Source organism: Entamoeba histolytica, genomic scaffold (assembly GCF_000208925.1).
Source record: "Entamoeba histolytica HM-1:IMSS scf_1104750517787 genomic scaffold, whole genome shotgun sequence".
NCBI classification, from domain to species: Eukaryota; Evosea; order Mastigamoebida; family Endamoebidae; genus Entamoeba; species Entamoeba histolytica.
In genome coordinates, this window is record NW_001915064.1 from 1 (window position 1) to 23540 (window position 23540).

The following is a 23540-nucleotide window of genomic DNA, read 5'->3' on the forward strand; positions in this document are numbered from 1 at the left end:
CAATCGTTCTGGCATTTCAAAACTGATTAACACTGGTTCATTAATGAATATTTTATTCTCTCCTATAAATTTAATATTTTCAATGTTTATATTGGTTAGTGATGTACATCCAAAGAAACAGTATTTTCCTATTTCAATTATACTTATTGATATATTAATACTAGTTAATGACAGACATTCATTAAAACAATAATTTCCTAGTTTAATAATAGTTGTTGGTATAGTAATTTCCATTAATGACGTACAACCTTAAAACAAGATTCTCTTAGTTCAGTTATTTTTGATGGAATTTCTATATGAACAAGTGACTAACATCCATAAAAACATTTATTTCCTAATTCAGTAATTGTTGATGGTATATTAATTGATTTTAATGACAGACATTTATTAAAACACTAACTTCCTATTTTATTAACTGACGATGGTATATTAATTGTTTGTAATGACTTACATTTTTGAAAACACTTATCTCCTATTTCACAGAGTGATGTTGGAAGAATAATGTTAGTTAATGATATACATTCTTTAAAACATTCACGTTCTATTTTAGCAATTGGTGCTGATATATCAACTGATTTTAATGAAGAACATTTGATAAAACGCATGCTTTTTAATTTAACAATTGGACATGGAATAACAATATCAACTAAGTTAGAAGATTCTCTAAAACACCAGTCACCTATTTCAGTAATTGATGTTGGGATAGTAATACTACTCAATGAGTCACAGCATGAAAAACAATCAAATCCAAATTCAATAATTGATGTTGGAATATTAATTGATTTTAATGTTGAACATCTATAAAAACAATAATCAGCTATTTTAGTAATTGATGTTGGTATAATAAATTCATTAATATCTTTCTTTTCAATACTCTTCCCATTTATTATTTCTAAATTTTTTGGTATTTCAAAACGATTTAATACAGACTCATAAAAAATACATTGTCTGTGGTTATAAACTTTGCACTTTCTATATTAATTGATTTTAATGACGAACATCTTTCAAAACATTTATTTCCTATTTCACTAACATTTGTTGGTATATTAATTATTCTTAATGATGTACAATATTCAAAACATTCATCTCCTATTTTACTAACATTTATTGGTATATTAATTGATTGAATATCATCACACCATCTAAAACATATATCTCCAAGTGAATTAACTTCTATTGGTATTGTAGTTCCATATGTATTTCTATCTTCTTGTGTATATTCTATATTTTTACATTCATTCGTTTCTTTTTTTTTTCTCTTCTAAATATCTTGAATAATTCACTTTATACCATATTACTTATTTAAATATTCTTCCATCTTTAAATATTTTATCTTCTTCTTTATAAATATGAAATGTTTCAATATTAGGAAAGAATTTTCTTGGATATTGATTCAATGGAATTGGATTAAAATGAAATCGTTCCATATTCCCTTGAAATCTTTTAACTCTTCTAAATTAATAAAATCATTAATATATTCAAAGTACTTTGACACTATCATTATTTCATTATATCCTAACCTCATTCTTTCTTTATCATTTCTTTTTGTCGTATTTTCCATTCTTTTTTATATTTTCTGTTATTGAGTTTTGAAGTATTTTAAGATTATTATTCATTTTTCTTCTTATTTGTAAGAGGAATTAATTAGAAAATGCACAAGAAAGGTTTTGTAAAAATTGTCTTTTCAAAAAAATATTGTAATTTTATCTAAATTAAATGATAGTTAAAATAACATGAGTATTTTGTTTATTTATTATTTTCATTGATGTTATTTTATCATTTTGAATTATCATATTTGAAAATGATGTGTATTTATTTAATAAGAAATAAATTGTTATTTGTATTTCTATATTTCATCCTTATTCTTGTTATTATATTATTCTTTCTATTATTTTTAGTATTTATCATTATAAATTTCTTAGAATATTGATTATTCTGTCATTTCTATTCATTTTTGATGAATAATTAAATGAACAGTAAACAACAACAAATGAATAAGAATTATGAATCATTTTAATTCATTTATATGAATATTTCATTTATTTACATATTGTTTTATTGTGTTGTTTCAATTAATACAACACTTTATTCTTCATTACTTTACATATTTAAACTGGTTTATTATTCATTTTTAATGTTATAATATGTTTCTTCTTTTTGAAATATCATTCAAAACTTTTTCGTAAACGAAAATAAATAAATATGAATGACAAATATCAATATATCAATCAATTAAAATAAATAATCAACTCAATAATGTTATTATTATAAAAGAAATAAAATGAATATTAAATTTAATGAATGATAATATAATGATATTTTATTCTTTATTTCAATACTTAAATAAATTAATAAAATGTCAAAATGAATAATTCTGATTGAATATAAATTGTAATATTATTTACAATTATAAATATACAAAATCAAACATCATTTTAGTTATTTTAATTAATTAAATATTATAATAATATTTTATCAAGATGATGTTAAAAGACATTATTAATTAGTAACTAACATTTAGATACTTTAATATAACTATTTTAACATTTCAAAATATATATTTCTTCTATTATTCACATTAATATCACGTTATAATATCTAAATATGTTTGGTTATTTAATTATAGTAAATTTAAAATAGATTAGAAAAATTCTCAAATAACAGAAGTTGAATAATAAAAATAATACTTATAGCTTATATCCAGATTTATTAACAAAATGACTATTGATAATATTCACTCTTAATTAAATTATAATATTCACTCTCATCTGTACAATTAAATAAGTGTCAATTTAATATATCTGTAATGTTTTGGTTCATTTAAAAAAGTCTTAGTTTGTTAAAAAACTCAACAAAGTCGTTAACTGATTCATCATAGCATACTTTCTTTTTCTCATATTTTTTTGTAGTTGTAAATATAAAACATGAACGAAAACTGTACATGACTATGTATGGTTGTTGAGAATATATAGTTTATTGATGAAACACAAATACAATTGTTTTTCATTGAAACAAATATAAAATAATATAAAATATCAAAAATGTTTATTAGTCATTTCTTGAGTTACAACCATCCCACTTCATGTACTTCACACAGTTTCAACTACATAATAAAAGATATATTAAATAATAAAATATTCATTTATTAATTATGTAAGATTTAATGTTAATATCTCTCTCAGTATAATGGAATATATTTAATATTAAATGCCATTTAACTAAAGAAGAAAAACCTCAAAAAAAAAAAGAATAAATAAATCATTTTTCAATAATTTTGATAAAACAAAAAAATCAAAAAGGGTTTATATTGGATGAAGACAACAATTGATAAATTTCATAGACAAGCAAAACAAGAAGGATATCGGGCACGTTCTGCTTTTAAACTAATTGACGTTGAACGAGATTTTCATATTTTTGATGGTGTCCATAATGTTGTTGATTTATGTGCAGCACCTGGAAGTTGGAGTCAAGTTTTAAGTAAAACCATAAAAGAACCAAAAAATATTGTTTCAGTAGATTTACAAGATATTGCGCCAATAGAAGGAGTAACATTAGTGAAAGGAGACATCACAAAAGGATCAACAGCAAAGGAAGTAATGTCACATTTTACTGATGGGAAAGCAGATTTAATAATTTGTGATGGAGCACCAGATGTAACAGGAATACATGACATTGATGAAGCAAATCAATGGATATTGATGCAAGCAGCATTTTCAATAATGGCAGTTGTATTAAAACAAGGAGGTTCATTTGTAGCTAAAATATTTGTAGAGAATGAATATCCACATTTATACTTTCAGTTTAAATCAGTTTTTGAAAGTGTTACAATTTATAAACCAGAGAGCAGTAGAAGTAGTAGTTATGGTTTGTTATTATTCTTCCTTTTCTTATTTAGTTATTCATTTAATAGAACATTTTGTTGTTTGTAAAGGATTTAATGAAGCAAATACATGTTTATTAGAAGATGTTCCAGATAATTTAGAGGATTTACCATTAACAAAACGTGTAATGACAAGAGAAATAGAATCTGTTCCTATTCAATTAGAACTTTAAAATTTAATATCTTTAAATTTCTAAAATATTAAATGGTAATTAAAATTAATAAACTTATCAATTTCGGTTATATTTCAATTCATTCTCCTTCTGTCTGTCCTCCTTCTTCTTTTGTTAAATCAGTTACTTCTAAAACCAATCATTTGTCATCAATAAATGAAATTATTAATTCTTGTGACTCAATTCATATACCTCAATGCAAAGTATTATATGATAGTGAAATTGATTGTTTAGATTCTTTCTCTTTATTCTCTAAAATTCATGGAAGAAAAAATATCCATTTAATTGTTAAAACCTTAAACGGTCATTTATTTGGTTCGTTCCATTCATCTATCCCATTTAACATTAAACATGGTATTATTCAAACAGATTGCACTATTTTCAAATTATCAAAACCTCCTTTAGTTCTATTTCCAAATAAACAACTAACTTCAATCCAATTCAATTTTGAAGACAAAACAACAATATACACTATTGTTGATGCATTTTCAATTAGGAAAGAAACTGGTCTTGTTTATCCGACAATTAAACATAATTACCATTCTTCTTCTTCTCTAATCCAAATTAACCCATCAATATTAGCCCAAGACCGTACTTTTTCAATTCAAAGAATTATAGCATTTGAAACTGAAGCAGATAATACTCTCATTAATTCATTACTCTAATTTTTGGTTTATATAAAAAATAAAATAAAAGTTTTAAAACAAACAACACAATTAAAGAGTAGGAGGTAAAAATTCATTCATATTTTTCATTTCCATAACATCAAGTGTAACACTTGGCATTGGCCCTATTCCTTCTTGTGATTGTTGTGGTATTGGAGTAAGAGTTGGCATATCATCAACAACAGGCTTAACATTATCAACATGAATTTCTTTTGTTTTATTTGTTTTAGCAAGTTCAACATATCGAATTTTTTCTGTTTCAGGTAAATCCTTCCACATTGATGACAGCGTTGTCATTCCTTTTCCTCTACTTCCTTTTTCACGAACATTTTCTCTATGGTCTCTACAGAATAATAAAAATGGATTACATTCAGCTCGATTCTTACCAAATTCACTTCTTACTTGTCTTTTTCGTTTATTTCCAATATATTCACCTCCAAGCATAACAATTTGAACTGCAGCTGCTTTTCTAAAATCATCTAATATCTTTTCATTCTCTTCATTTTTCCACATAATCTCAGCTCGTTCATTTGCTTCATCATAATCACATTCTCCAGCTTTAACAATATCTCTTGATTTCCAATAAATGTACAATGCTTGTGCCATTTCCTCAACATCCTCATTTGCAATATCTCTTTTTTTCTTTTTTGTTTTTCCCCCATTTAAATTAATATTAGGTTCTAATTGTTCAATAGGTGTTGGTTCCATTTATTTTTCATTTTTAGTTTTTCTTCCTTTTAATTCTTTTTTCTTATTATTCTTTTACTATTTTTTACTATTCTTTAATGATTTATCAAAAACAAAAAACTTTTTTTTTGCTTTTTCTCTTTTCTTAATTTTTAAGTTCTATCTTTTTTTCTCTTTTTAAAAACAAAATTTCTTTTTTTTTTTTGCTCAAAAAACATTTCTTTTATTTCTTTTTCTTCTTCTCCTTCTTTCCAATAAATTCAACATATTCCTCATCATATCGTTTAAGAATAACCATTATTTGTGGTGAATCTTTTGTGTTGTGATTTATCTCAAAAGACTTTTTGATTGTTGGACATTTCTTAATAAAAGCATCTTCATTTTCAAAAGATACAATTACTGCTTTGATTATTTCTGGATGCATGTCTTTGATAGATGTTTCATTATACATAATACTTCCAATATCTACTTTGTTTAGTGTTGTATATTCAAAATTAATTGGATTTCCTGATTTAATTTCCAAAACGACTTCATTGATATTTTTTATTTCTATTATTTCATCCTCATTGATAATTTTAAATCCTCCATCAAAAAGAATCAATTTATCACAGTTATAATCTTTTATTATTTTCTTTGCCTCTTCCATTTTGATATCTTCTTTGAATAATGTTTGGATTGTAAATCCCTCACTTCTCAAATTACGTGCTAATTTCAATGGCTCTACACTTTTTATACTTGAAACTATCATCATTTGAGAAGTATATTCATGTTGTGAAGTTGGTTGGATTGAATGAACAATTAAATCACATACAAATCCATAACTTGTTTCTTTCATTTCTTTTATTGATTCTTGATGTTGTTCCAGTTGATAATAACACCCAGATAATGGAGTTGATGATAATTGAGAAGATGGAGTAAGTTTTTGTGTTTCATTTGAATGAACAAGATCATTTTGTTTGAATAAATTTAAATCAACTTTTCTATTAGATGATGATTGTTGTCTAGTACGTTGAGTAATATCTTCTTTTGTTATTTGTTGAGTCAATGGTGTATTTACTTTTTGTTCTACTGAATTTGAAATGTATTTTAATGTAGTATTTTCATATGTTGAAAATAAAGATTGACTAGATGAATCAGGTTCTAATAAGACATCAACGGTTGTAGCATATCCAACAATTGTACCATCATTTAAATTCTTAATACAACATAAAAATGCATGTGGACATGTTCTAATTGATTTACATTCAATACAAAAAACATCAAAACATAAATAACTTTCATCATTAGCAAGAAGAGAAGAAATAGTATTATTTTTAATAATTGTTTCTAATTTCTTTAATTTAGGATTAAGTTTCATTAATTTTATTAATTTTGTTGTTTCGTTAGTATTTAATATTTGTTTTAATAAAGGGATAGTGACTGACAAACTTTTAAGTTGAGAATATAAATAATTATATGGTTGACAAACATCAACTTGAACATTAAATGCTTTTGCTAATTCAATAAGATATGTTGGGAAATTATAATGAAGTGAATATGCTGAACCATCTATCATAACTAACATTGACCTTGATAAAAATAATGTTTTTAAAAGAACATCAGAAAAAGTACTTCGATCATTATTTGTACTTGACATTTCAATTCCATATGATTTATTTTTGATAAAAGGTGAATAAATAAAAGGAGAAGCATTTTTACAAGTGATAGATATTGGAGTTATATTAAATTTATAGAGACATCCATTTGAAGCTAAATAAACATTATTATTTTTACTATATTGACATGATGAAATTATATCAGCAGGAACAAAAGTACAATTATTACAATATAAATCATCAATTGTTGTAAAATATGGTTTATATTCATTAACCTTTTTACTAATATTCTTTTGTTGATTGAAATATTCTGTTAATGTGAAAAGAAGAGGTTGTTCTGTTAATAAATTACGAAAAATTTGTTTTGTTTTTGGATCAAATGATTGAACTATAGACATTATTTCTTCTACACTTTTTGCTTTTTGAATATTAATTGTTTCTGGAAAGATAACTTGTAACTTACTTAAAAATGTTGATTTCTCTAATTCATTTTCTTTCATAGTTTCATAGAAATAATACCATCCTAAAATAATCCATAATTTTTTCAATGAAATTAAATCTTTTGCCATTACTGTTGATATTGGTGTAATTAAATCAAAAAATGCTAATTTTATTTCATCATCTTTAATAAAGATATGTTTTAATGATAATGAACCATGACCAATTGACTCTTGATGTAATGAATAAATACTACTTGTTATTCGTATAAACCATTTTCGTGTTAATTCTTTATTTTGTAATAATTTCTTTTGTTGTAAATACCAATTTAAAGGAACTTCAGTAATTGACATTCTTACCATTAAAATTGGTTGAGAAAAAAAGTAATATTGAAAATATTTGTTATGAGTTTGACAAAATTTATATAGTCTTGTTTTTACTTCAGGGACGATATGAACAGGTAGTCTTGTTAAGTCAATATCTTGGAAACAATAAAATTGATTATCTCTATTTCTATAATATGCTCGAAATCCAATCATTTCTGATATTGCTGATGCCTCTTCATATTCTCCTCCTAATTCAAACATAGATGAATTTGATGTTATTGATGGTATTTGTTGTGCTAATTTAATTAATGATGTTAAGTCAATTGAATTATGATTTCTTAATGCTTGAATAAATCCAGTCAATTGAACACTTAAATTCATTCCACCAATTGTTTCTTCAATTAAAGAAGCAATTGCTTCTAAGTCTTTTTTGAGAATACTACTATTTTAATTTTACCTTTTTAGTGATTTATATTATGAATAATATAGTTAAGTTAATAACAAACTTTCCTCTTAAAAGAGGAGAATCTGGATATAAATTCCCTTCTAATAAATATAATATAACCCAATCTGCAACATTAACATTTGATGATGGTGTATAAACAATACTTTCTTTTGTTACATTTCCATGAAATAATCCATGACAATAAAGATATTGAAATGCCTTCATTAATTGAGATAATGGTTGTGAAATATTATCAATATTAAATATTATATCAAATAAAACACTTCCTGTACATGGTTTCATTAACCATATTTCATCATTATAATAACGTACAATAGTATATTTTTCAATATATTTATAATCAGGAGTTTTAAGAACATCAAGAATCTTTTCAATAACTTCTAATTTATTCTTTGTTGTTGATATTCTTAATGTATCATAATGAAAGTCTTTCCATATAGTTACAGATTGACTATAATTTGTTGTACTTTTACTTTCGTTTGTTGAATCTTGAATTGGTATTTCATCAAATCGTTCTAATCGTTCAAATAATGATGAACTACTTTCTCCTTGTTTATCATTCCATTCTTCTATTAATGTTTTAAGTGTAGTATATAAATTAAAGAATGGTGATTCTTCATCAACTAAGAAATTCTAACTGATCAGTTATCATATCTCATTGAAATGAAAAAATTTTGATAATATGACAAACCGAAATCATCTCATTATTTTTCATTTTAAATCTATCAAAATCAATAAAATCAGAAAATGGTGGTAGTTCTATTGAACTTGTGAAATATGGCAACTTACTTTCATCTAATTTAAATGTAAGAATTATACTAATATTTGAATGATGTTCATCTTCAATCGTAGTTTGCCATTCATTTTCTCCAACTTGTTCTACATCATCCTATTTGATTAATGTTATGAATGTTCTGATATTCTTTTTTATTTACAAACTCCAACAATTTCTAGATATACATCAAATTGTTGTTTTAAGTCTTCTAATTCCATAAATTGAAATTTTTAGTTATTCTATATAAAAAATAGAAAATAACAAATACATTTAAAACAAAATGAACTTGAAGAAAATCATTTGAAGCTTACAAAAGTAAATTTAATATCATCTGATAAATATCTTACCATTACTTGTTTCTTAAAAATTGTTTTTGGTTTAAAATGAACTATTTGAGTTGCTAATGGTATATCTGGTGTTATTTCTGTAAATTCTTTAATTTCTTCAATGAAAGATTGTTGTGGTAAATTTGATATTCGTTGTTTTAAAAGATGTTGACGACTTATTTGACTATTTGAGTTTGGTTTAGTTTCTTCTTTTTTGATTTGGTTAAGTATCTCATTTTCTGTTGAAGAATATTTATTACCAAATTCACAAAATATTGTTTTATTTGAATCAACATCAACCACTTCGATTGGTACGTTTCTTGATTGAAATGAAATCTCAGTTGTCTTTGGCTCTTCAAATGTTTCACATGTTATATCTTGTTCTTTAGTAAAACTATCATCTTCTATATTGATAAGTGTTGACTTTTCATTTTGATTATTTTTAATAACAATATGAGTGTGTTGAATAATCTGAAGATTCTCATAGATAATGGCTTTAACTAAATCATCTGGTGTAATTCTGTAATGATCAATTGAAAGATCATCCGTTGATATTCCATCCTCAACATAACACACAAATTGCCTATTAATACCAGACTGTCCACCACATAATCTAACTAAACCAGTTGTATTTTCATCTCCACCAATGAATGACCATTGATTAAATAAATGTTTTCGTTCATCATTACATGGAACTTCTCCATTTTCTGGATATTCATTTGGAGGGAAAAATTCTTTTTCATCAGGAAATGAATGTTCAATATCTTGTAATGCTGAAAACCATTTTTGAGTAATGAACTTTTTTCCAAAAATTAATCCAATTGCAGTCTCTTCAAGTTCCATAATTTGTTTACAAACAACGTGAGAACAATCTTCTATTTGCTCAACAACCATTCCAAATCGAAGAATTTCTGTTTGGACACGTTGAGGAGGAATAATTCCAAGACAATAAAAGTCATAGTTTGTATATTTTAATTCGATTTCTTTTGGCTCTGAAGCAAGTTTTAAAATGAATCTACGTTCTGTTATTGTATAATGACGAGATTTTTCTAAACGTTCTGTACCACCAAAAAAAGTACCATAAGTAGATAAATCAGTAATTCTAATTGGATGCATTCTTAAATGAGGATCATAATTTTTGATTTCAATGTGAAGATGAGTTCCACTAATACTGTGGTGTGGGAGGTGGATCAAAATGAAACCATCTGGTGCATTTCTGTTTCTACCAATTTGATATTTTTCATTACAAAACAAGTTGAGTGGTTTTGGAAGAGAAGGATGATAAAGAGTCCAAACCATGAATAAGGAATGAGGATGAATAAAAAGAAGAAAAGAAGAGAAAAAATAATAAGAAAAGGAAATGAAAAGAAAGAAAAAAAAAATAGTAAAAATATAATAAAACAAATGATAAAAAACAAAAAAGGGTTTTAAAGGGTAGGAATAACTAAGAAAATGAAGAGGATTTTGTCAAAAGATGGGAAGAAGACCAGGAAGATGTTATAGACTTGTTAGAGGACACCCATATCCAAAATCAAAATATTGTCGTGGTGTTCCAGATCCAAGAATCAAATTATTTGATATTGGAAACAGAAGTGCACCATGTGATGATTTCCCATGTTGTGTACACATTGTAGGACTTGAAAGAGAAAATATTTCATCAGAAGCTATGGAAGCAGCACGTATTTCAATTAATAAGAATATGCTTAAATATGCAGGTAAAGACGGATTCCATGTTAGAATAAGAATTCATCCATTCCATGTTCTTAGAATTAATAAAATGCTTTCATGTGCTGGAGCTGATAGACTTCAAACTGGTATGAGAGGAGCATGGGGTAAATCATATGGATCATGTGCTCGTGTTAAAGTAGGACAAGTTCTTATTTCAGGAAGATGTAAAGAACAACATCTTCCAGCAATGATTAAATCATTCAGACTTGCATGTTACAAATTTGCAGGAAGACAAAAACTCGTTATTTCCAACAAATGGGGATTTACTAAATACACTAAAGAAGAATATCAACAACTTAAGAAAGATGGAAAGATTATTGCTGATGGATGTTACTTCAAATTAGCTACAACAAAAGGTCCACTTCCAAAAGTTAACTAAGTAAGAATTGCCTCTTTGTTGTTTGGTTTAAGTTGATAATTTTTAAAGTAAGATTAATATAAAAGAAATATGATGATAATAAGTCATAAAGAAGTAAAATAATAATTATAATAAATGAACTGAAACAAGAAATTGATTAACTTGGAAATTTTAACTAAAATAAAAAAAATTTAACGAAACAGTAAAAACAGTAAAAAGCCCTAAAAATCTGGGAAATCATCTAAATATTAAAGTTTGAGAAAAGAAAAATGGATGAACAAGCATCACGACAACTTATGAATCAAATCAGAATGGTAGAGCCTGATATTGGAATTATCAATATGCCACAAATTACTTCATATATTACTCAACCACCTACTCCTTATCATATCCATCAAGAAAAAGGACAAACAGAAATAGACCAACAACAATTACAAAGAGCATTAGAATTTGAAAAAGTACCAGAACCATTCATAGAGAAAAAAGAGAGAAAAAAAAGAAAAGGAGATCATAAATCAGACCGTCGTGAAGAAATGTTAAAAGAGATTGCACAAGAGATTTATATTAGATGGAAAGTAAGAAAATTATTAAGAGAACAATCATATGATGTTGAAAGGGCAGAAAAAAAAGCAGAACGAAGATGGAGAAAAGAAACAGCAGATGTTACTCGGTTATTTTATAAAGCTGCAATTATGGAAAATACTATGCTTGGAGATGAAGAATCATTAGGAAGGAAAAAAAAGAAAGAGGCTAAAATTAAAGAAGATTGTCATCCATATCTTTTATTCTGTAAAGAGCATAGAGAACAATTAGGAACAAAATATAATGGAAAAGAAGTATTAACTATTTTATCTGAAATGTGGAAGAAATTAGATCCAGTAGAAAAAGATAAATACAATTTATTAGCGAAAAAAAATAAAATGATTCAAACAACACAACAAGAATCTCAAGTCCAACCACCTCAATTATTGTTTACACCAAATTTAATGGAAATAAAAACAAATGAAATGATGCCGTATCAATAACCAAAAGATAATTTTTGTTTTTAATTTACATTTTTTTTAATTTTAACAAAATAATTCATTCATTTTATAACAAAAAAATAAAAATTGAACATTAATAAAAAAATAAAAAGAATTTGAATAGAAAACTTTAAGCATAACTTGGGAAAAGCTTTTGGTCTGAGAAATACTTAATTTCTTCTTTCACAAGTTCAGTTGTAACTTCTGGATAATCATAAACAAATCCTTTCTTTTCAATTGAACTTCCATCAATACAATATGGATTGTTATAAAGAAGTTCTTGATCAAGATATGGTGATAATGGTGTTCCAATAAGATTTTCTTCTTTACAAAGTTGAGACCATGGTTTCATATGTTCATCATTAACAGTTTCACAAACACCATCCATTCCAAGTTTTTCTGCTGCTGTAGAAATAATTGTTCCTTTAAATCCTGTTTTAATTTGGAAGATTTCTTCAAGAATAGTATTAATCTTCTTTTGATTAGTATCATTCTTATCACAAAGATTATAAATTTCTCCATTTTTAATTGGTCCATCAACTTTTCCACATAACATCATAGCTTTACAAACATCATGAACATGAACAGTATTTAATTTCATATCTCCTGTCCATAAAAATTCCATTTTCTTCTTAGTATATTTATAAACAGCTGCACAAATAATTCTTGGTGCAATTCCTGTAACATCTCCTGGTCCATAAATAATAGCTGGTCTTAAAATAACAAATGGTAATTCTTTCATTCCTATAAGTAATTCATCTGCTTTAGCTTGTGATGCTGCAAGTTTAGTCCATGGTTTAATTTTAGCTTTTTCGTCTTTTGGTTTAGATGATGAGTCATAAACTTGTGCATTACTTAAATGAACAAATCTCTTAACCTTTTGTTTAACTGCTTCTTCTGCAACAAGTTTAGTTAATCCATATGTCTTTTGTTCATACATAAATTCTTCTTGTCCAAGTTTAGTTTCAGCTGCACAATCAAAAACAACATCAAATCCTCCTTCAATACTAAACATTTTACTAACACTTGATGCATTTACTAAATTTCCTTGTACAAATACACACTTCTCTGGATTATCATAAACTGATGCATGTTCTTTACTAAGATATGCCGTTTCTGGGAAGACTTTATCTACTGATCTAATGAATGAATACTCATTACTGTCAACAAGCATTTTGACCAAATTTCTTCCAACAAAGCCAGTACCACCTAATACAAGTGCTTTCATCAATCAATTAACTTTTGTAGTTCTTCTTTTAGAGTTATTCCTATCACAAGATCTATTAATTCTTTTTTTTATTTTTTTTTCTATTTCCTAATTAGTCTGTTTTTAACTAGATTTTCTCTTCTTTTTATTTTTTTTTTCTAACTTTTTTCATTTAATACAAACAATTCTTTTTACTTAAAAAAAACTACCTTTCATAAAGTGATATTTTTTTATTTTATTTCTCGTGATTTGTTCTTTCTATTTTATCATTTTTTAATCTCTTTTCAACTATTTCTTTCTATCACAAAAATTAACACTCATTGTGCTTTATGTAAATAAATACAAACAATAAACCAATAAAAAATATTTAGTAAAAAAGTATTATTCATTTTCAATCAATAAAATTCTGTTGAGATATTAATTTTTCTTTTTAGTAAGTCTATCTAATACTCTCATATTCTTTGCCTTATCACCTCCTTTAACAAAATCTGATTGTTTTAATTTTCTCTTCTTTGCAACAATCTTTTCTCCTGTTAAATTCTTAGAGAAATTACCCATAGATGCTGATGACCTTTGTGCAATTTTTAATAATTTTTGTGCATCTTTTTTATTCATATATCCATCTTTTCCAATAGTTCCTGGTGTTAATTTGATTTTACTTAATGATTTCTTTATTTTTTTACCACTTCTACTTGGTTTTGTTTCTTCTTTTAATTTCTTTTTATCAATCCCTTCAAATGGATTATCACTTAATCCAACTTTATCTTCAACAATCCATCCTTCTGTCTTCTTTTTAATTTGTTTAGCACTTCCCATACCAAATCGTGGAACCCAACTATGTGTTTCTTGATTCCATACTTTTCCACTCTTTTTTGTTTTTTTAATTCCTTTTCTTTTTGCAAATAATTCCCATTTAGTAGGTTCTTTACTTGCTGGTAATGGCTTTTCTCTTGGAAATTTCATTTCAGGTTCATCTAATATTACTACTTTGCCAAGTGAAGGGTCACTGTGATCTGATACATCTTCTCGTGCATAAATATTATCAATTAATGTTTTACTAGCTTCTTTTGCAATTTCTCCAATATACTTCCATGAATCACTTTTAAATTTTTCAATGTCAACATCTGATCGGTCAGTAACTAACAAATTACCTACATCAAGTTCGAATGTATGTTGTTGTTTAAGTTCAGTCATCTATTGTATTTATTCTAAGGGTTTTTTTTTAACATTTTTTATTTTTTTTTGTTTTTGTGTTTTTTTATTAATAACACATTTTGTAATATTATTTACTATATTTCTAATATAAACATTTTCATGTTTTTGTTTTTTAACAAGACTGTTTTTTTTCAATTTTTCTTTTCTTGACAAAGTTCGATAATATTGATGGAGTAATGGTATTAGTAAATAAATATTCTGACTAGAACTTAACTCAAAATGAATTAAAAAAAAAAATGGAAGTACTAAGACGTTATCAACTAGAACCATTAAAAGAAGAAGAGCAACGTATTTGTTGTTCATTAATAAAAGTTATGGAGTCGCAAAATGAAGAAGTAACAAAAAAGTATTTTGATTGGTTTTGGAAAGAAGAGAATCAAGTGATTATTGAACAGATTGTATACAAAGTTCAACTTTCGTTTTTCACTCAATATTTATATTTCAACTATCTTCCAGTGAGAATAACAGCTACTGAAACAATATTACAAGTATTAAAACATATGATTATTGTGGATAATAAAAAATTTATAATGAGATTAATGAGTGAGAATGATGTTTTTTTAAATGAATTTGTTTTTATTTTAGAAGACCCAGAAATGAAAGAGTTTCAGACTGATGTTATTGGTATTATTCAAAGATGTGCTTTTATGGCTATTTCAAGTGAGACATTTATTAATTTAATTAAACCATTAACTGAGTTATTAACAATAACAAATTCAAATATTCGAATTCTTATTAGTACGCTTCAAACATTACTGACTCCATCTAATACAAAGTATCAAATTTTATTTGCTAAATATGATGGAATTAATAAGTTAGTTACATTGACTGATCAATCAAGTGATTTTGATATTCGGTTTTATTCAATGGAACTTCTTAAGGGAATGATAAAAAATAGACAAGAAAATGTACGAATGGCATTTAATAAAAGAATATTTAATACAAGAATATTAAATGTGTTAATTAATATTTTAAATTCTAGAGAAGATAAATTAGTTTCACAAGCATTAGAATTGGTAGATTGTTTCTCATCTATTCCACAAAACATTGAACAAATGTTGAATTCTGATATATTTTATTATTTATTAGAGTTTTTGACATTTCCTTTTGAACAAGGAGTAGATAAATATTCAATAGAAGCATTATTACATTCGTTATTACAAATTAGTGTTGTTCGTCCTATTGTATTAAAATTAGCAGATGTTGGTTTACCATTGAAAATGATTAGTATATTAGAAGCACATTCATTTTTTACTGAGAAAGGTATTGGATATGTTTGTGATTTGATAAGTAATCTTTGTAAATTCAATGAACCAAGACAACAATTTGTTCAATATGAATTAGCAAAAACATTACAAAGAGTTATTGAAGATGAATCATTAGATGAATATACTAAAGACAGTCTTGTTCAATTAAAAAGACGTTTTGATAATATACAAATGAAAGAAGACTTGTTAAAGTCAGTTCAGAGTATATGTACTTCTTCTTCTATTGAGAAGAAACAATTAAATAATATACAAGAATTATTATCATGTATTGAAGAAGAAGGAAATCAAACTAACGAGGAATTAAATGAAGATGATGTTATGAATGAAATCTATAATGCTATTGATGATATTCCCCTGAGTGAGGAGTTAAAAGATATAAAATTAGATAGTATTCAACGACCAAAAAGTTTATCTAATCAAATTGATACTACTCCACATAATCTCCTAAAGACTACAAAAGTACAAAACGAAAATGTTACACCTATAAATGATGATAAAGAAATTAATGAAGAAAATAATGTCAGTAAAGAGGAGGAATCCTCAATAAAGGATAATGAAAAAAGACAAACAATGAGAACAGGGACTAAGAACAAGGTTAATGTTGTAGAAAGAATGATTCAAGAACAAAAAGAGAAAGAAATAACAACATTTAGTAAGAGAAATCATGGAAGTTATGATGGAAGACAAAACTTCTTATCGCATCAACGAAATGAAAATGGTAATATGAAGAAGAAAATTAATATGGAAAAGACAGGAAGAATGGGAAGTGAAGTTATGAATATTCCAACAATGACAACGATTGCACAGAATCAAACAAGTCTTAATATTAGTTCAGACAAGGCTAAACTATTAGCTGATTTAAATTTAAAGAAAGTTACTCGAAGACATGTTATACAAGAAATGTATACTACAGAAAAAACATATGTACAACAATTAAATCAAATTACTAATGAAATTATGCCAATAATGAAAAAAATAATGAAAGATGATGAATATCAAGAATTATTTAATAATATTGGAGAAATTTATGAAATTCATAAAACATTATTTAAACAAATAGAAGAACGATGGGAAGAACAAAAAGACATTCCATTAATTATTGTTTCTGATATTTATAATAAATTTTTTAGTGATAAAGAGACATATAATATTTATATGGAGTATTATACTAAAGCAGATTCAGGACTTAATTTTAATTATCAACAATGTTCACCTGAGGTTATGAAACAAGTACTTGAATTTAAACAAAAGAGAATTCCAATAGATCAATTTTTAATTCAACCAATTCAAAGATTACTACGATATGTTTTATTATTAAAAGAATTAATTAAAGCTACACCAGAAATTATTATTGATGAATATAATTCACTTAAACAAGCACAATCAAAATGTGATAAAATTACAACAGAATTTAATTTAGCAACAAAGAAATTAAGAAGAATAAAACAATTAGAAGTATATAAAAAAAGTATTGAAGGATTTATACCTGAAGAAAATCAAGAGTTTATTAGAGATGGTCAAGTTGTTATTAAATATAAAAAGAGAAAGACATTATGTACTGTTGTTTTAATGAATAATGTTTGTTTCTTCCTTACAAAGAAGAAACAAATATTTCATAAAATTATTGAAGTTTACTTTGATAAAGTTACAGGAGTAATTTTAAGAGAACCAAAGAAAAAAGGAGAATTGGAATGGTTAATTGAAATTGAATTTATACATGATGGAGATATTAGTTCTGTAATAATGGTAATGGGAGTTGAATTACCATATCAAGAATGGTATAATGACCTTCATCAATGCATGACAAATTATTAAAATATTTATTGCTTTTTCATTCAAATATTTATGGTTTATTAATTTGAAATTATTTTTTTTAAATAATCAAAAATCAATTAATTATTGAAGAAAAATATTGTGTAAAAGTATTAATCATCGTACTAAGTTCAGAAATAGTCATGGATAATATTACTTTCTTTTTATTATAAATTTGGTCAAATTGTATCTTTAATGGTGTTTGTTTTTTCATTTCTTTTTCTCCACCAACAAATTCAATCATTTCTTTATTAGTAATTTCTTCACTACGAAGTTTTTCTAATTTTTTAAAATCATCTTTTGCCATTTCTAATTTATTTTGAGAAGTAGAATATAATTGTCTTAAAAAGTTGATCATCATTGATTCATTGTATGTGGTACTGAAGATTTTTTCTGTTGGTTTTTGAACAATAACTTTAACAAGATACTCAAATGCACTTGACATAATATCATTCATATAACAATCTTCTTCTGATACTTTCTTTCCCATATTATTAACTTTTGTATGATTGACACATCTTACACTATAATTTCTAATATCAATCAACCATCTTAATAAATCACCAATAATAGGATGATCTCCATTTCCATTCCAAACATTAACCACAAACCGAATAATATCACTTTGAACTTCAAGATTATCTAATGTATAATTGATTATAACATTCCCTTCCATAGATCCTCTAATTAATCGTTCTGGAAATTTAACCATTGAAACAATTGCTGGTTTAATTCTAAGAAGTTCTTGAATTGAAAGAAGGTCATTTGGAGAACATCTATCACTTACATTTCTCAATACTTTCCAAATATATTTATTTTTTGTAAGAACAATTGTATCTTGAAGGATTGAAAATATTCCTTGTCTTAATAATACTAAACATCCTTTATGTGTTGTCGAAAGAGCAAGTAATAAAGGAAATGCATACTCATTTAAAAATAGTGTTGGTAATGATGCTAAAAGATATTCAGGACTATTATGATGTTGAATATATGATGCAAGTACTACTAAATGAGCTTGATTTAATGGTAAACTTGGCATAATATTTTTAACTTCTTCTGGTAAATCATATTTTTCTAATTCAAGCATTTTTGCAAATGATAATAAAGTACAATTTAAAATAATAGGATTACTTACAAAAATATTTAATGCACTTACAATATTTTGAGATAATATTATCACTTCTGTTTCATCTTTTTGTAAAATACAATCATTTACAATTGCATTAGTTAATGTCAATAATGTCATTGTTAATGGTGTTAGTGTTATTGAATTTCCTAATTTAATTAATTGTATAATAACATTACTATATTTTTTAAGTATTGAAATATCACTAACATTTGATAATATTGAAATAATTCCACATAAACTTTTAAAACATTCATATGCTTCACATTCTTCTTTAATATTAAGACAATACATTGTATAAAAATCAAATACTTGAAGAATAGCATCTGAATTTGTTTGAGTTTGGTTAATACGAATATAATAATAATAAATATTTAACAACATTAAATTGATTTTATGAATAATTTCATCTCCATCAATTGATGGTCGAATAATTTTATTAAATATTGTTGATATAAATCCTTGTTCAATACAAATAAGCACTGTATTAGATACTCTACTATATAATAATGAATTAATAATTGATGAAGAAACATATTTGTTTTGAAGATTTCCATTTTCAAATAGTTTAATTAATGATTTAATAATTTCTTCATTAATACTATTCTCTCCTCTTTCAACTCCCATAACTCTTAACCCAAATTCATTTCCACCACTTCTTCTTAATGAAGTAGCAACAATATCAAGAGATGGTCCTCCAATTTCTAAATCTTCAATAAAAATAGGATATAATGACTCAAAAATTTGGTCTTGTTTAAAAACTTCATTTAATCTAATAATTGGCATCTTTTCTAATAACAATTCAAAAACTTTTAACCAACCATTTCCCATTTCAAAACTTATTCCAGCTTTTAATACAAATGAAATTAATCCAGGTTGTTGTTCAAAAAGATTAACAATAACACTACTTGGTGTTAATCTATTCTTAACATTTATTATATTTTCTGGAATGGCATTAAACGTTAATAAAAATTGTAAAATATCATTAGCTATTCTTTTGATAAATGTTGGTGCACAAATTTCAGTTTCAATAGCTCGTGCTGAAAATGAAAATATTGTCATAATAGTATTTAATACTCCTGAAGTTGTTCTATACATTGAATCATTAATATGTTGTATAAATAATTCTGTTGGTAAATTAGGAATATCCTTTAAATTTTTAACACAATTAGATGGTATAATACGACTTGTAAGTTTAATTAATTCGGTAAACATTAATATAAATCTTCTTGAAATAGAATAACAAAACTTTCTTTCATTTCCTTTATATGGCTCACTTTCTTTTAAAACAAATTTTAATGTTGATGGTAATTTATTAAATGCTGAAATTAAAAATTTTGTTATAGGTGAAATTTCAACTAAATCTGCTTCAATAGTTGGAGGTAAGTTGTGAAGTAAAACAGTAAAAATTCTAACAAATGATGATAGTAATAATAATCCATCAGTACTATCACATTCTCTAACTATATCCCAAGTACTATTTTGTTTAAATAAATTAGCTCGTTTAATAATTGAATTCCAAAATTGTTCAATATCATCAGTTCGTACAACAAGAATACTTAATAAGTCTAAACATACTGATTTGAATCTAACAGATAAATTACTTGTTAATGCCTCTCCTAATAATGAAGCAAATGATATTTCAGAACATGCAAAATCAAATCCAATTCTTGGATTATATTTAAATATTTTTCTTAATAATTGAAGATATAAATAAACCCATTCTGTTTGTTCAACAACCATTCCTTTATTAACAAATCTTATTGTTGCTTGATTAAATATTTTGGAAACTTCATCCCATGAATATGGTGTTAAATTATTTGTTATTAAAATTTCATTTAATTTATCTGAACCTTCTTTACAATTACAAATAGAAATAAGAAATACTAATACTATTCCAATGCATTTTTCATTTAATCCATACTTTAAAACATTTTCAACAAAACTAAATAATGGTTGTTTCCAAATAGAAATACTTTTATTACAATGATGCATTGCAATAACAACACAATCTAATAACCTTGCTCCAAATTCAAATTGATACTCAAAAATATCTTTAACATTTTGTTCATCAATTGTAAGAATAAATGAAACTATCAAATGTGAATAAAATCCTAACCATATTTCTCCATAATCTTCAAATACTGTTGATGTTAATGCTAATTCTGTTAAGATATTAGAAGTATTTATAAGTTTTCCTAATAATGAATTGACTAAACTATTTGTTTGTCTTTGAAGTCTCATAACAATTACATAAAGTAATCCATAGTATGGATCTTCTCTTAATTCTTCTAATAACCCAATATTTGTTCCATCTGAATTTGGTTGAAGAAAATCATTATTTTTATATCTAATAAATGAATTAACAACACAATAGAAACATTTCATTTTAACTTCAATCATATTTGATTCTTCTGCTTTCTTTTGAATGTTATTAATCTTTTCCATACCTTGTTCATCAAATGATATAATTTTTGAGATTGTTGATAATAATAAAAATGCTGAATTTCTTATTAACATATCATCATCACAATCATATCTATTTAATATTTCATTTAACAAATCCTTAGCAAGTTTTGGTGCAATTGTTTTTAATTGATCATTTGGTGTTTCAAATATTTCTTTTAACTTAAGAAGAGTAGAAATAATAGATAATTGATAATGTGTTTGTAAATTACTTAGTGTAATTGCTACTTTTTTTCTTTTTAATAAGTAACATTGTGATACTGTTTCAATATCACTAATTTTATTACGTTGACAAAATTCATCAATAATTTTCTTTGGAATTGAAAGTATTGTTTTATTCCCATTATCAACAATTGTACATTCTATACTACTAAATTCTCCATTTGTTTGTTTAACTCCTTCATATAAACATGACTCAATAGTTTCTGATAATGGTGCTTCAAATAATGTAGGATATTTATTTGGTGTTCTATTTTCTGGTGTGTCATTAATAAATGAATATCTATACACAACTTTAGTTTTTGAAACATCAATACTTTTAGCTGTTAATAATGTTCCATTTGATATTCTAAAATTTCCTTCTGAAGTAACACCTGGTAATTGAGTCGTTGACATACCAATTCCACCTAATCCACTTGTTGACATTCCAATTCCACCTAATCCATTTGTTGACATTCCAATTCCACCTAACCCATTTGTTGAAGAAAAAGAAAATGGTGAATTAGTCAAAGACATAAGACTTAATAATTAAAGTGAAGTTCTTTTCTTTTTATCTTTCAAATAACACAATTATTAAATATGTTATTTAAATAACATATTTTTTAAAAACAAAACCTAGGAAAAGGGTTTTTTATAGTTATACTATTTTAATAAAACCATAAACTCACGACAAATTACTTATTTCTTACCAATTTTCTTGCCTGGAACAACTTTCTTGTTTCCTTTAGATTTCTTTGGTGCTGCTTGTTTCTTTGGATATTTCTTGTAAATCTTTTCAACTTGTTCTTCTTTCTTTTCTACAGCAGCTTTTGGTGTAACTTTCTTTTCAGTGGTGGTTTTGCTTTTCTTTGATGCTTTTTGAATACCAGCCTTTTGCATCTTGTTCTTCTTAATAGTTTCATTGACTTGTTGTAATAATGGTTTCTTAATTCCTTTGTCAAGTGGAAGATTAACAAGAGTTTCTGTTCCTTTACCAATAACAAAGACATTGTTTAATCTAGTAGTGAAAGTGTTTCCTTTAGCATCTTTAATGTGAACAATTTCAAATGATCCTGGATGAACTTCTCTTTTAACAATAACTCCAACACGACCCATACCATTACCACCAATCATCATAGCAGTGTTTCCAATATCAAACTTAACAAAATCAACGATTTTTCCTGTTTCAAGATTAAGTTTGATTGTATCATTAGCTTGAAGTTCTGGATGTGGATATCTAATAGTTCTACCATCATGAGTAACAATGTATGGAATAGCACCAGTTCCAAGTACTCTCTTTTCAATTTTGCATAATTTGAATTTAGCTTGTTCAGCAGTTAATGGAACTAAACAAAATCTTCTTTTAGTGTTATACATTAATCTAAAGTTTTCTTTAGTTCTTGGGATAGAAAGAACATCCATAAATCCAACTGGATATCTAGTGTCAGTTCTAATCTTTCCGTCAATTTTGATTGTTCTGTTCTTAACAATCATTGTAACTTCTCTTCCATTTAATGCATAGTTCAATCTATTTCTCAAAATAAGAATAAGTGGAAGACATTCTTTCATTCCATGTGGTCCATGTGATGGTTTTGGTGCAAAAGTTCCTCCTAATTTAGAAAGCATCCAATGGTGTGGTGCATTTAATCTCTTTAAGTGATGTCTTGGTCCTCTAGCCATTGTTCGCTTCTAATTATTCAGATAAAACCCTATATTTTAGTTTTTCTTTTTTTTATTTTCTTTTGACTTTTTTTATTTTTATTTTTTAAATAACAAAAATCTAAATATCAAATTTTTTCTTTCTTTTTT

General features: G+C 25.5%; 13 protein-coding genes across 13 annotated transcripts; 5 read left to right on the top strand and 8 right to left on the bottom strand.

Annotated features, from left to right (window-relative positions):
• Positions 1-395: 395 nt before the first annotated feature.
• On the bottom strand, positions 396-1561 carry EHI_098720 (uncharacterized protein; the record flags this gene model as incomplete). The annotated part of the gene is made up of 3 exons (XM_643364.2): positions 396-859; positions 931-1261; positions 1496-1561. The coding sequence occupies 3 exons, from the start codon at positions 1559-1561 to the stop codon at positions 396-398; spliced, it is 861 nt and encodes a 286-aa protein (XP_648456.2).
• A 1750-nt stretch (positions 1562-3311) lies between these two features.
• On the top strand, positions 3312-4053 carry EHI_098730 (ribosomal RNA methyltransferase, putative; the record flags this gene model as incomplete). Its single annotated transcript, XM_647430.1, has 2 exons — positions 3312-3864; positions 3911-4053. The coding sequence occupies 2 exons, from the start codon at positions 3312-3314 to the stop codon at positions 4051-4053; spliced, it is 696 nt and encodes a 231-aa protein (XP_652522.1).
• A 32-nt stretch (positions 4054-4085) lies between these two features.
• Positions 4086-4718, top strand: EHI_098740 (uncharacterized protein; the record flags this gene model as incomplete). Its single annotated transcript, XM_647429.1, has 1 exon — positions 4086-4718. The coding sequence occupies one exon, from the start codon at positions 4086-4088 to the stop codon at positions 4716-4718; it is 633 nt and encodes a 210-aa protein (XP_652521.1).
• A 51-nt stretch (positions 4719-4769) lies between these two features.
• On the bottom strand, positions 4770-5426 carry EHI_098750 (uncharacterized protein; the record flags this gene model as incomplete). Its single annotated transcript, XM_650342.2, has 1 exon — positions 4770-5426. One exon carries the CDS (start codon positions 5424-5426, stop codon positions 4770-4772), a length of 657 nt encoding a protein of 218 aa, XP_655434.2.
• Positions 5427-5628: 202 nt separating this feature from the next.
• EHI_098760 (uncharacterized protein) lies at positions 5629-9223 on the bottom strand (the record flags this gene model as incomplete). Its single annotated transcript, XM_647427.2, has 4 exons — positions 5629-8203; positions 8271-8863; positions 8922-9119; positions 9170-9223. The coding sequence occupies 4 exons, from the start codon at positions 9221-9223 to the stop codon at positions 5629-5631; spliced, it is 3420 nt and encodes a 1139-aa protein (XP_652519.2).
• Positions 9224-9301: 78 nt separating this feature from the next.
• EHI_098770 (uncharacterized protein) lies at positions 9302-10630 on the bottom strand (the record flags this gene model as incomplete). The annotated part of the gene is made up of 1 exon (XM_647447.2): positions 9302-10630. One exon carries the CDS (start codon positions 10628-10630, stop codon positions 9302-9304), a length of 1329 nt encoding a protein of 442 aa, XP_652539.2.
• Positions 10631-10785: 155 nt separating this feature from the next.
• On the top strand, positions 10786-11462 carry EHI_098780 (60S ribosomal protein L10, putative). Its single transcript, XM_647007.2, has one exon. It carries the CDS (start codon positions 10806-10808, stop codon positions 11436-11438), a length of 633 nt encoding a protein of 210 aa, XP_652099.1. The 5' UTR covers positions 10786-10805; the 3' UTR covers positions 11439-11462.
• Positions 11463-11686: 224 nt separating this feature from the next.
• Positions 11687-12442, top strand: EHI_098790 (uncharacterized protein; the record flags this gene model as incomplete). Its single annotated transcript, XM_647425.1, has 1 exon — positions 11687-12442. The coding sequence occupies one exon, from the start codon at positions 11687-11689 to the stop codon at positions 12440-12442; it is 756 nt and encodes a 251-aa protein (XP_652517.1).
• Positions 12443-12569: 127 nt separating this feature from the next.
• Positions 12570-13667, bottom strand: EHI_098800 (uncharacterized protein; the record flags this gene model as incomplete). The annotated part of the gene is made up of 1 exon (XM_647424.1): positions 12570-13667. One exon carries the CDS (start codon positions 13665-13667, stop codon positions 12570-12572), a length of 1098 nt encoding a protein of 365 aa, XP_652516.1.
• A 396-nt stretch (positions 13668-14063) lies between these two features.
• EHI_098810 (ribosome biogenesis regulatory protein, putative) lies at positions 14064-14840 on the bottom strand (the record flags this gene model as incomplete). The annotated part of the gene is made up of 1 exon (XM_647444.1): positions 14064-14840. The coding sequence occupies one exon, from the start codon at positions 14838-14840 to the stop codon at positions 14064-14066; it is 777 nt and encodes a 258-aa protein (XP_652536.1).
• Positions 14841-15097: 257 nt separating this feature from the next.
• EHI_098820 (uncharacterized protein) lies at positions 15098-17944 on the top strand (the record flags this gene model as incomplete). The annotated part of the gene is made up of 1 exon (XM_647443.2): positions 15098-17944. The coding sequence occupies one exon, from the start codon at positions 15098-15100 to the stop codon at positions 17942-17944; it is 2847 nt and encodes a 948-aa protein (XP_652535.2).
• A 73-nt stretch (positions 17945-18017) lies between these two features.
• On the bottom strand, positions 18018-22268 carry EHI_098830 (uncharacterized protein; the record flags this gene model as incomplete). The annotated part of the gene is made up of 1 exon (XM_647012.1): positions 18018-22268. One exon carries the CDS (start codon positions 22266-22268, stop codon positions 18018-18020), a length of 4251 nt encoding a protein of 1416 aa, XP_652104.1.
• Positions 22269-22430: 162 nt separating this feature from the next.
• EHI_098840 (40S ribosomal protein S4, putative) lies at positions 22431-23411 on the bottom strand (the record flags this gene model as incomplete). Its single annotated transcript, XM_644119.1, has 1 exon — positions 22431-23411. The coding sequence occupies one exon, from the start codon at positions 23409-23411 to the stop codon at positions 22431-22433; it is 981 nt and encodes a 326-aa protein (XP_649211.1).
• Between the last annotated feature and the right edge of the window lie 129 nt (positions 23412-23540).